A 12,068-nucleotide genomic window follows, 5' to 3' on the forward strand; every position below is an offset into this window, starting at 1 on the left:
TTTGATTCTGAGCTCCTTCAGGGCAGGGACTGTCTTTTGCCTTTTTTTTTTGTATTCCCAAGGCTTAACACAGTGCCTGACTCATAGTAGACGCTTAAGCAATGTTTATTGATTGAGTGATTGTAACAAACCTCTGATGTCAAGAGAATAAGTATAATGATTCCCATTTCATAGACGAGGAGATTGAGATTTGAGAACTAAAATGGCCTGTCCAAGGTCACACAACTATTGGGTCAGAATAGGGACTCAAACTTAGGTCTTGTGGCTCTCCTGACAATATTGTTATTGCCAATACTAAGTCGTCTTGCCTCCACACTCCTTGTAGTTATAGAATGTTAGGACAGGAGGATATCCCAGAGGCACTCTTTTTCTAGGAAGGAGCAGGTTAATCTACAAAGATCTTCCTTCTCTGGGAAGTATATGTTTTTCTGTATGTAGCAGATCACACATTTAGAGCTAGCAGAGGCAGAGGCCTCAGAGGCCATGTAGTACAATCCCTTCATTTTGCAGATGAGGAACTAAGGCCTCAGGAAGTGTCATCATTTTCTAAGGGTCACACAGATAGTAAAGTGGCAGAGCCAGAATTCTAACTGCAGGCATTTAATTCCAAATCCCCTTCTTTCTCTCATCCCATACTGTCTCTCAGTGATTCTGACCACAACTGGTTTAGCACAGCTGGTTAAAGGGCCATGCTAATGGTATTAGGACTTTGGGGGTCAGTCTTCATGCAGGCCCATTAACTATAATAATCACAGATGGAAACTTGGAGTCTCAAAAATGGGAAAACTTGTCCATCGATCAGGTGCATTTGTTGACCACCTATCCAGTGCCACCCTTAGGCCCTGTAGGTGAAATAAGAGAATGAGATGTGCTTTCTTAAAAAACAAATCAAAACAAAACCGAAGGCTGAAACGTATGGGGTTTTTTTGCTAATAAAATGTGGTGAAGTGGGGTTCTTCAGAGAAAAGTAGAAATCATATAAAGGATTGCAATTGAGAAAGACTTTCTGGAGAAAATGAGATGAGCTAGGATGGAAGATACCTAAATGTTGCATGAGGAGACGGGGAGCAGGGAAAGCATTTCACGTGGAAGGAACAGGATAAGCAGAGGTGTTGAGGACGAAAGTAACTGTGGTGTAAGTTGGGAACCATGATAATAATAAAAACGATGATGATGATGAAACAGCAACAACAGCTAGCATTTATATAGCATTTTAAGGTTGCAGAGCACTTTACAAACGTTATCTCAGTTTATTCTGACCACAACCCTGTGAGACAGGGGCAATTGCTATCCCTCATTTTACAAATGACAAAACTAGAGGATTGGAATTCAGGTCTTCCTAATGTCAGGCTCAGCATTCTATCTGCTGCTGAAACAGAGGGTACTTTTGGGGGAGCCCAAAGGCATATAGGGCAGTTTCATGGAAGGAGTCTGGATTTGGAGTCAGAATGCCTGAGTTTTAATCCTGGCTGTGACACCTGCTACCTGTGGGACCTTGTGCGATTCACTTGCACTCTATAGGCCTCAGTTTCCTCACCTGTAAAAAGAGGAATGGATGAGATTATCTCTAAGGGGCCTTACCAGCTCTAAATCCAGTAATGCCAGGAAAACAATACAGGGCACATGCACGCCGGTCAGCTTCATTGTCCCCACTTCTAAAGCCCTTGGTTACTTTTGAAATGGTTCTATTTCCCCTTGTTTCTGTGGCCTACCCTTCTATTACCTCTGTGGAGTGGGAAGATGGTATTCTTCCAGCTGATTGTTTGTGGAAATTTGTAGATATACCTTAAAACATTTCATCCTTTTGCTAAGTCTAGGACCCCATCTGGGAGGAAACTCCATTTCCAAGGGACTTTCTTAGGGATATGTCTAGGCCAGGGGTAGGGAGGCTGCAGGTTCCCCATTCCTGGTCTAGGCTCTTAGCTCTTCTGCCTTTGAGACGAGGACTCGCCTTGCTAAATTAATCATTCAGATATTATAGGGCTGGGGAGGGAGGCAGATTTTGGCTCTAGCGTTTAGAGTGGCATTGATACCTTAATATTATTTATTAAAAACATTGTGTCCCACCTGAACTACAAAAGCAGGCAAAATCACGGCAACATAGGAAGACCTTGGATTATTCCTGGGTTTCACCCATAATGGATCTTTAGCCCTCCTTGAAATCAAAAGGAAGCTATGTTTAGTGCTTTTGATTAAGCCAGTACTTCTTAGGTGGGATTGAGAGCCCCTAAAGAGTTCTTTATAGTGTACTTAGAGGTCTTTGAAGCCCAGAAAGGCTTCTAGGAGATGGAGAAAGGAAGCAGGGAGATATCAAAGAAAATTCTCAGGGGATATTGAAAGTCTAAACATTAATTAGTACTGCAATGGGGGTGGGGAGGTGTGAGAGCAAAATTGCGTTTGGAAGGGAAGGAGAAACTTAGGTCTTAATGTGGAAAGGAGATTTACAAAGATCAGCCCAATGCTAAAAAATAAAAATAAAAAAACCCCTCCTGTCACAATGCAGATTAGATCATTCTGTCTCACCTTCTCATCTCCTTGGGCTCTGGTGAGGGAATAGAGAATGCCCAGAGGATCCGTCTAAGGGGCCTTGACAGTGGGTGTTGCTCATTCCTGATTCTAGTTATGAAGTGAGTCAGCCCTTGCTGGATGTGGGTCAGGTTGGCCAATGCTTGCATAAGCTTCCAGCCAATGAGAAGGAGGCATGATGCACAGTCAGAATGGGTTTGGTACGATGATGGGGACCTTAAAGAGAAGACTAGCTTTCCGAGAAGAATCTGCTACCTGTCAGGAGATGAGGGATTTGTAAGGGGCTAGAAGTGGGCAGAAGAGGGTAGAATGACAGAGATGATTTTAATTATTATTTACATTTTATTATACAAATTATTAGTTACAGGGTCATTGCCTTTCCTCATTTTCTCATCCCCTGTTCTTTTCATTCAGATTTTGACTCTCAGTTGCCTCTTCTACTGTTTAGATAAGGAAAGTTATTGCCTTTGCTTTGAGGAATTTCTTGGGACCAATGTCCCCCCTTTTTCCTCTGAAGTTATTGGGTATATTGTATTTCTTGGCCAAAAGGCCCATGACATGGTGAATTACAGACAGTAAAATAATAATGCCCCTGTAATAGGCTGACACAGTGCAATAGGCATTAGTGTGAGGCTTTCTTTAGCATTTGTGTTGCTGCCTTATGTCAGTGACTGTTGCTATTGAAAGTAAACACCCCAACTGGTTAAATCAACAGTGTCTTATTTATTCAAAGCTCATAAAACACCAGTAGCTGTAAGTCACTTTATGAAGTGCCAGGCCCTGGGGGAGGAGAGAAACAGGGTGAAAGTTTTGAAGGGAGTGTAACTCTGAGTGTCTTTACCTTTAGGGATAGGGAGAAGGATTAGTTTTTTTCCCCTGAAGAAAGAGATGACCCTCAGCTGGGTAAGTGGACCACTAATTCCATGTGCTCAGCTGCTTTTGACCATCAGGTGCTTATCTGGCATTGGTCTGGACAAGAAGCTCAGTGACAATATGGAGAGATTAAGTCTTTGAGAAGGCCTGAATTTGCTGACATCTGTCAGCAGATCATGGGAAATAAGCCTGGCAGTGAAGAACAGTGCCATGAAGTGACTCCAGAGGTGTGTGTAGTTCTGATGAGTAGTAAAAGGCGCTGTACCATTGCATCAGAGTTGGGATACAGGTTTCATTTGTTCTTCAACCCTAAGAGATTGCTGTGCTCCTTGGGAAGGCACTGCCCAACATTCAGCTCATTCCTCTTAAATTTATAGCACGGGGCAAGAAGCTCAGAGACCTGGGTTCAACTTTTTGGTGTTTACATTAACCATCTATACAGTCCTTGAGAGACTACTTATCTTCTCTGGGCCTCAATATCCAGCAGATTGTCCCCTCTATCTCCTCTCCTCTCTTACTGATCTTCAACATCTCCCTGTCTACTGGTTATGTCCTTCCTGTCTACAAGCACACCCATGTCATCCCCCAGCTAGATAGCACATCATTGGGCTTGGAGTCAGAAAAACCTGAGTTCAAATCTAGCCTGACCCATTTACTAGCTGTGTGATCCTGGGCAAGTCACTTAACCTCTGTCTGTCCCATATATATATATATATATATATATATATATATATATATATATATATATATATATATCTATATATATCCTCATATATAAAATGGGGATAATAGTAGCACCTACTTTCCAGGGTTGTTGTGAGGGTCATTAACAATGTCTGTAAAGTACTTAGCACGGTGCTTGGCACATAGTAGGCATTTACTAAATACTTGTTCCCTCTACCCCTCCCCCCCATCCTCAGAAAACACTCACTTGATTCATCTATCCCCATATATCTCTTCTCCTTTTTATGGATGCCTCCACTCCTTTCCTTTCACTCTCTTTTTCTCTCTCTGCCCTAACGGCTTCTAAACTCAACATTCTACTGAAATGGCTCTCCCCAAAGTTACCAGTGATCTCTTCATTGCCAAATCTAATGAACTTTTTTCAATGTTTGCCCTTCTTGACCTACCACCGTCTTCTCCTTGATACTCTCTTCTCTCTAGGCGTTTGTGACACAGCTCTCTCCTTGTTATCTTCCTTCCTATTTGACCAAACCTCAGTTTTCTTTGCTGGATCTTCATCCAGGTCATTCCCACCAACTGTGAGGATCCCCCAGAGCTCTGCACTGGGCCTTCTCTTCTGTTCTATTTCACTTGGTGATCTCATCATCTCTATGCAAAGAATTCTCAGCTCCGTTAGCTCTAACCTCTCTCCTAACTTCAGATCTCATTTCCAGCTGCCTATTGAACATCTCACACTAAACATTAATCTTTCTTCCCAATCTTTCTCCTCTTCCTAAGTTCCCTATGTCTGTTGAGGGAAACACCATCTTCCCTCTTACCCAGGCTTACTATCTAGATGTCATCCTTCACCTCTTGCTCCCCTGTGCCCCACAGTTATCCCTTGCCAAATCTGCTCATTTCTACCTTTGTAACATCTCTTGTACACATACTGCCCTCATGCCTGGACTATTGCAGTAAACTTCTGGTTGGTCACCCTGTCTTAAGTCTTTCTCTACTCTAGTCCATCTTCTACTCAGCTGTCAGATTGTTCTCCTTAAAGTGAAGATCCAACCATGTCACCCTCTTACCCTCATTCAGTTAATCCCAGTAGCTCCCTATGACCTCCCAGGCTCATATATAAAATCCTCTATTTGGCTTTTACTACCTCCATAACTTGGTCCTTTCCTACCTTTTTAGTCTTTTTACACCTTATGCCCTATGCTCTGCCTACTTGTCAATCCAATGACAGTGCCCTCTTTGTGGTCTCTTAAACAAGACATTTCATCTCCCAACACTGTACTGGCAGTCCCCCAGACTTGGAACTCTCTCCCTCCTCATCTCCACCTTCTAGTTTACCTGGTTTCTTTCAAGTCTTCCTGAAAGAAGTCTTTCTTAGTCCTTTATCTTGGTGCCTTCTCTCTGAGATTATCTCCAATTGACCCTGCATATGTATCTTGTTTGTACATAGCCATTTGCATTTATTAGACTGTGAGCTCATCAAAAGCAGGGATTTTTTTGCCTTTCTGTGCATCCCCATCACTTGGTGCAGTGCTTGGAACGTAGTAGAGACTTAATAAATGTTGCTGACATAATGGAGATAAAACCTACCCTATATACCTCACAGGGTGGTTGAGAGACTCGGGTAAAGGAATTACTAGGAAAACACCTTGGAAAATGTCAAAACGCCATCTGAGGGCCATTGGCTGTTTGTACAGCCTTTGTGGAATTTCCTGAAGGATTGTGACAGTGAATGGGGCAGAGTGAAAGTCTGGTGATTTCTGAGTGAGGTCTTCCTTTTGGTTTGAAGGAGCCTTTCCTTTGGGCAAGTATCATGATAAAAATTAGGATGGATACAAAACATCAATTGTGAGAAATGGTGGCAGTGGTGGGGAAGAAGCAAGGATGTCAGTGTGTGTGTGCGTGCGTGTGTGTGTGTGTGTGAATGTGTGTGTAAGGCACAGAAGAATTGTGTTCTGTACTTCTGGAAGGAGCAGGATCTATATGTACAGGAAGCAATCTCGTATAGTGGGAGGAATGTTAGATTTGGAGTCAGAAAAGCTAGGATTGATTCCAGCCCTTGCTACCTGTGTGTGTCACACTGGGTAAGTCACTTAACTTCAGTTGCTTGAATGATCATCTGTCAAATAAAGGGGTTGGACTAGAGAGCTTTGAATATTCATCTGACTCCAAGTGCATGAGCCCATGTCAGTGTAGCCAGACATTTGCCAAAGTTATATACCAAAAATAAAGTTCTGGATTTTTAAACCATTAGACCCTGAAAGGAGATAAAAGGGGGAAATACCATCAAGAGATAGAGGTATGCTGTTTGCGAATGCATAAACGGTAATCCATATTCTCAGGCCTTAACAGCAGTTTCCCACCCAGCACTAACAGACCAAGTAGATCTTGTCCAGGATTTAGTTCCTGGCTTTCTGTGAGCCCTTGGACAAGTTACTTCATAGCAATGACTCAGTTTTTCCACCTGTAAAATGAGAATAATGGTATTTGGAAGCTCCTTACCACAAAAGGGCATTGATCTTTGATATTATTGGATAAAAGTCCCTCTGTCACTGAGAGTGCCATCCTTTCATTAGGATACAGTATGACTGCATGCAAATCTTTAAAACTAGACCCTAATTTTCAGTGAATGCTGTTGATATTTTCACTGCTAATAAATCTCAGTTTGTGGTCAATTCAATTATGAACTCATCAGAAAACTTGAATATTTAAAGGGAGAATTAATCATCCAGACCATGTGGAAGAAATTAGCAGCTTCTGTGAAGAGACATTTTCATATATACTTTTAATTGGCAGCCACTCTGACCAGCTGTTGCAGTGCAGTCTCCGGGAACAATAAGAGTGCAAGCAGACTTTGGGAAGTGAAAAGCCGACAAACAAATAGCCCGTGATTGATTTATTGCTAAAAAATGCTAAGTTGCATTTTTAAGACGGAGCTTTTGGCCCATCCTGTCCCGACACAAGGGACTTTTGTAACACTCCCAACTGTTCAGTTTCTAGAGAAGAGATTGTTTAAAACTGGCCCCAACAGCCATTAAGCAGAGAAGCAGCCTGGTGCTGCGACAAGAGGCTGGGCCTGGGATTCAGGAGATCTGGGTTCTAGGCCTGCACTTGTCATGAGTAATGGAATCTTCAGCAAATCATCTCACCTGTCTAGGACTCAGTTTCCTCCTCTGTCAAATAAGGACTTTGGACTAGATGATCTCCAAGGTCCCTTCCAGCTTCAGGATTCTGCTTTCTATCATTCTGTGTTTTCAGATGCCTTCTAGCTGTAACATTCTTTGTTTTAAAGTCACTTTTGACTCTAACATCCTACACCTCACATTCCTTCCAGCTCTAACTTTCTGCATTCTGTGTATCCTTTGGCAGTGATAGAGTACAGGATAGGCAGATTGGCATATGAAGTCAGGCTCCAAATCTCAGCAAAGCTTCTGTGCTGGCTGAAAAGTGGGGCCATCTTGATGTAGACCTTGACGATACTGACTTCAAAGGAGCTGGCTCTCTGCCCAGCTGTTTGGACCTTTGGGAGGAAATCAGAAGAATTTAGTTTTACTCACTGGGGAGAAGAAAAATAAAACAACTCCAACTCTTCTCTTGCCCACATTCCAGAAGGAATCCTAGGAAATAATTGACTTCTGTAACCTCAGTTTCCTTACATATAAAAATGAAGGCAGTGTGTTAGAATTGGTGATCTTTAACATCTTTTCCAGCACTAAATCTTGGTGTTGTTTTTTGTAAGCATTCTTTTCTGTGACTCTTGCTTTCTCCAATAAGAGGTGACTTCAATTGTAAAATCAGAATATCGTTCTAGGAGAATGTAAGCTCCTAGGCAGGGATGGGGAACCTGTAGCCCTCTAGGTCCTCAGGTGTGGCCCCTTGAGTTTGGATTCAGTCAAAGGGCCTCACTCGAAGACCTAGAGGGCCACATGTGGCCTGGAGGCCGAAGGTTCTCCACCCCTGTCCTAGAGGATAGAGAGGGTTTTCATTTTTGTCTCTGTATCCTCAGTACCTATCACAGAGTAAATGCTTAATACTTGCTTGTTGAACTGAATTCTTGTCACAGCTACAGAACTATCTTTCTTTATTGATCATGTAATTTCTTTGATTTTTATCTATCCTTAGCCCAAAGATCTGCGCATGAACTGCCCATGGTTGAAAGGCAAGATATCGATAGCTGCCTGGTTTATGGAGGGCAACAGATGATCCTCACTGGCCAGAATTTTACAGCAGAATCCAAAGTTGTATTTACTGAAAAGACAACAGGTAAGCAGTGTTTGAAATGATCTTCCTAGTTACTGGAGAAGGCTTTGTTCTGTGGAATAGGGAGAAAATCATGGTCGGTAGAAAGAGGGAGCTGGAGGATAGTGGAGAAAGTCCATGACCTGTCCACTAATTCCCTTTGTGACTTTACTTCCCTGGGCCTCAGTTTTATTCTCCTTAAACTGAGGAAGGTGGGCTAGATGGATTTTAATATCATTTTCAACATTAATATTCTATGACGCTATGAGATCTGAAGTCATGTGAAAACTGAATTTTTTTTTTAGTGGAAGTCTATAGATGTCAGAAACTGTTTCTTCACTAAGTGACCTAATTTTTGTGTACAGTTTCAGATATTGTTGAAAATGTGGTTGTGATTGTGTTTTTTCCCTCCAGGTAAAAAATATAATTTTGAGTTGAAAGATACAACTTTTTCACTATAGTACATAGCCAATTAAATATTTTCCATTTTTATTTTGATCTTGGAAAGACTCTGATGACACAAACACAAGTTAATTTTATAGTTGTGTTGTGTTGTGTTTTTTTTCCTGAGACCATCTCTCTATCTCACCCAGGCTGCAAGTGGAATAGCCACTCATAGGCCCAATCTGAATATTGATCAGCATGGAAGTTTTCATCAGAAGCTCCATTTTTCTTATCTAGGCTAGTTTTGCCCCTCCTTAGGCAGCGTGGTGGCTCACCAGAGCCCAGGGATTGAGCACACTAGTGCTGGAAGGAGTGAGAACATGAGGTTGGCTTTAGCTCTGACCCTAGTGCAGAATTCCTGAACTCAATCAGCCTACCCGTCAGATCAGCAGCTAGGACAGCAGACATACACCACCGTGCTCAGCTTGTTTTATAGTTTATATAGTGCTTTTTATATACATGGTCTCATTTGATCCTCACAAAACTTTCTGAGGGAGGTGAGACAGGTTTCACTATGCCCAATTTACATGAGAGGAAACTAAGAAAGGTATAGTCATGTCTCCACTTTTACACAGCTAGTAAGTGGTGAGTCAGAACTTGAATCAGTAATCTCTCTCTAGGCTGCCTTATTATTATATGCACAAGATAGAGTTAGATGTTGTGGGGAAGGGACAGACAGACCAATGACTGAGTTAAATTGTACCCTGTCCAAGCCTTCTCATTCCACTTGATTTCTGTCCATGGTCTTTTACAAACCCTCCACGGAGGATACATTGAATGTACTAGAGATCTTCTTCTAGGTCTGGCTCTATGTTGTTGTCACTGTTTAATCATTTCAGTTGTCTGACTCTTTGTGACTCTATTTGGGGCTCTCTTGGCAAAGATATTGGAGTGTTTTGTCATTTCCTTCTCCAGCTCATTTTATAGATGAGGAAACTGAGGCAAACAGGGTTGAGTGACTTGCCCAGGGTCACACAGCTAGTCAACGTCTGAGGCCAGATCTGCACTACGGAAAATGTGTCTTCCTGACTCCAGGCCCAGCTCTCTGTCCATTGCTCCACTGAGCTCTAGGCCTTTAGCTCTTTCTTAAATAACAGTGCAGAACTTAGGTGGTCCCATTTGCTGACCTTGATCTTGTGACATGACCAGTCTACCTCCTTTTCCAATCATCTGTGTCCTTGATGATCTCTTTTATATGACTGTGCATACAAACAGTTTATTGACCACAAACTTCTACAGGATTCTTTTGCTCACTTCCAACTCTGACTCTTTAGAGGTCAAGGCTTTTCAGATTTGCAACCGTATAGCCTTACCAAGAGAATATTAGTGCTGAAATGATGGAGCTTTGTGTCATGTAGCACTCGGTGATAATTGGAAATGACACAGAATTTCCTAAATGAAATCTAATTTACTCTCTTCCTTTTATTCAGTTCTGGGTCCAGCTCATTGTCCATTTGCAGCTTAGGTACTGATGGAATAACTTGATGGCTTGTCGTTTGGACTGAATGTCATGATGATCTGGACAATATATGTTTTTCATTCTATTTGATTTTTCTCATGTGCTTCGTTAGGCCATTTCCTTTTGAGAGGCTATGAATCTCATTTAGGAGCCCTTGTAGTATTTGAAGGATTATCGTGGTCAATATCGTAAATCATTCGTAAATATCTTGGAATCTCATCACTCATGCCAGAAGTGTCAAACTCTTGGCCCATGGTTTGACACCACTGATTTATACTACAAAGAGTTAGTTTTCCATTTGGACTCTTCGTAGGATAACCCTCATTATAGTGGCAAACTTCTTTGGCAAATATGTCTCCTTCTTCTACGCCTTGCTCAATATTTATAGGTTCATTGAACATGTTTAACTCTGTTTTTGTCTCACTTGAGGAATCATGTAGGATCTTAATATATTCACGGGAAATACCTTGTTTGATGAGAAGCTTTAAGACTGCATTTTATTCCATGTATTCAAATCCCTTTGTATAATTAACAAGTGTAGTTACAGCAGGATCTTGTAGGATTTTCATCTCTCAGTTCTGTGACTGTAAAGATGTGACACAGTAGGTACAGCATTGGACCTGGAGTCAGGAAGACCCAAGTTTGAATCTGGCCTAACTGTGCTAACTGTGTGACCCTGGACAGATCACTTAACCTCTGCTTACCTCAGTTTCATCTGTAAAATAGGGATAATAATAGCACAACCTCACGGGCTTGTTCTGAGGAGCAAGTGAGACAATATTTGTAAAGCCCTGTGCAAACTTTAAAGCACAGAAATATTAGATAGATTTCTATTATTATTGTTGTTATGTGGCGTGCTGCAGGACACTGTTTCTTTCTTGTACTTTCATCAAGAATGTCCTTGATAGGAGTACAGATCTTTCATAAATATTTTATAGAGTTGAGAAAGCAGGGACATAAACCAGTAGTTGTTGGTGTTTTCTCAGTCACATTGAATAATACCATCAGTGTTCTTTTCCATTCTTTCCAAACATTCTCTTCTTTAGAAGGGCATTGAAAAGATAAAAAGGAATTGATATAGGAGTGAATGGGGTGTTCAGGGAGGACCGGCACCTCTGGTATGAGGACTGCTAAGATCTTTTCAGGGCTCTTCATTTACCCTTGGTGTCCACCTGTCACTTTCAACTGTGGCTCCAAGAACTTGTAGCATGCATAGAGGCCACACCCCACAAAACCATCTCAGCAGACAGTCTAAATCAGGTTCAGGGTAACTAACAGGCCTCAAACTCATTGGTGTGTTAGGGGATGTACCCCAAGCATGTGAAGACTTCCCATGGTGCAAAGAGCAGATGACAATTATTTGTTTCAACAGCCATGAAGGTGGCTGAGGCAGCACTTAGAGCTTGGTCAGACATCAAAGATACCAAGGTCATCCATTACATCCCAGGCCAGGAGCTTCGAATCTAGTCAGAAGGGTAAGATGCCTACAAAAATAATGATTAAGAGGAACTTGGAATCATGGAAAACCTGGTTCTGAATCACAGCTGTGAGACTGTCTAGGGGCGTGACTATGGTGAGCTGCTTAACCTCTACATCTGTTTGCTCACCTGTAGGACGGAAATAAAAACACTTATATTATCTACTTCACTAGGGTTGTTGTGGGGCTCAAATGAGATGATGCATATAGAGTGCTTTGCAAACCTTGAGCCTTAAAGAACTACATAAATGCCAGACATTATTATCATCATACAGAATAGAATATAAGTGTAAGATGGACGTGTGAACAAGATTCTGTGGTTCTTCATAATAGTGAGAAGCTCACTTCCAACTCAGAATGGATGTGAGG

General features: G+C 41.8%; 1 protein-coding gene across 1 annotated transcript in view; it reads left to right on the forward strand.

Annotated features, from left to right (window-relative positions):
- NFATC2 (nuclear factor of activated T cells 2) overlaps nt 1-12,068 on the forward strand; it is a 167,201-nt gene that overhangs the window by 72,033 nt on the left and 83,100 nt on the right. The window contains exon 6 of the mRNA XM_036752894.1: nt 8,203-8,343. Within this exon, the coding sequence (XP_036608789.1) occupies nt 8,203-8,343 (141 nt within the window). The remainder of the gene's footprint in view (nt 1-8,202; nt 8,344-12,068) is intronic.

Source organism: Trichosurus vulpecula, chromosome 3, assembly GCF_011100635.1.
Source record: "Trichosurus vulpecula isolate mTriVul1 chromosome 3, mTriVul1.pri, whole genome shotgun sequence".
Taxonomy (NCBI): Eukaryota; Metazoa; Chordata; class Mammalia; order Diprotodontia; family Phalangeridae; genus Trichosurus; species Trichosurus vulpecula.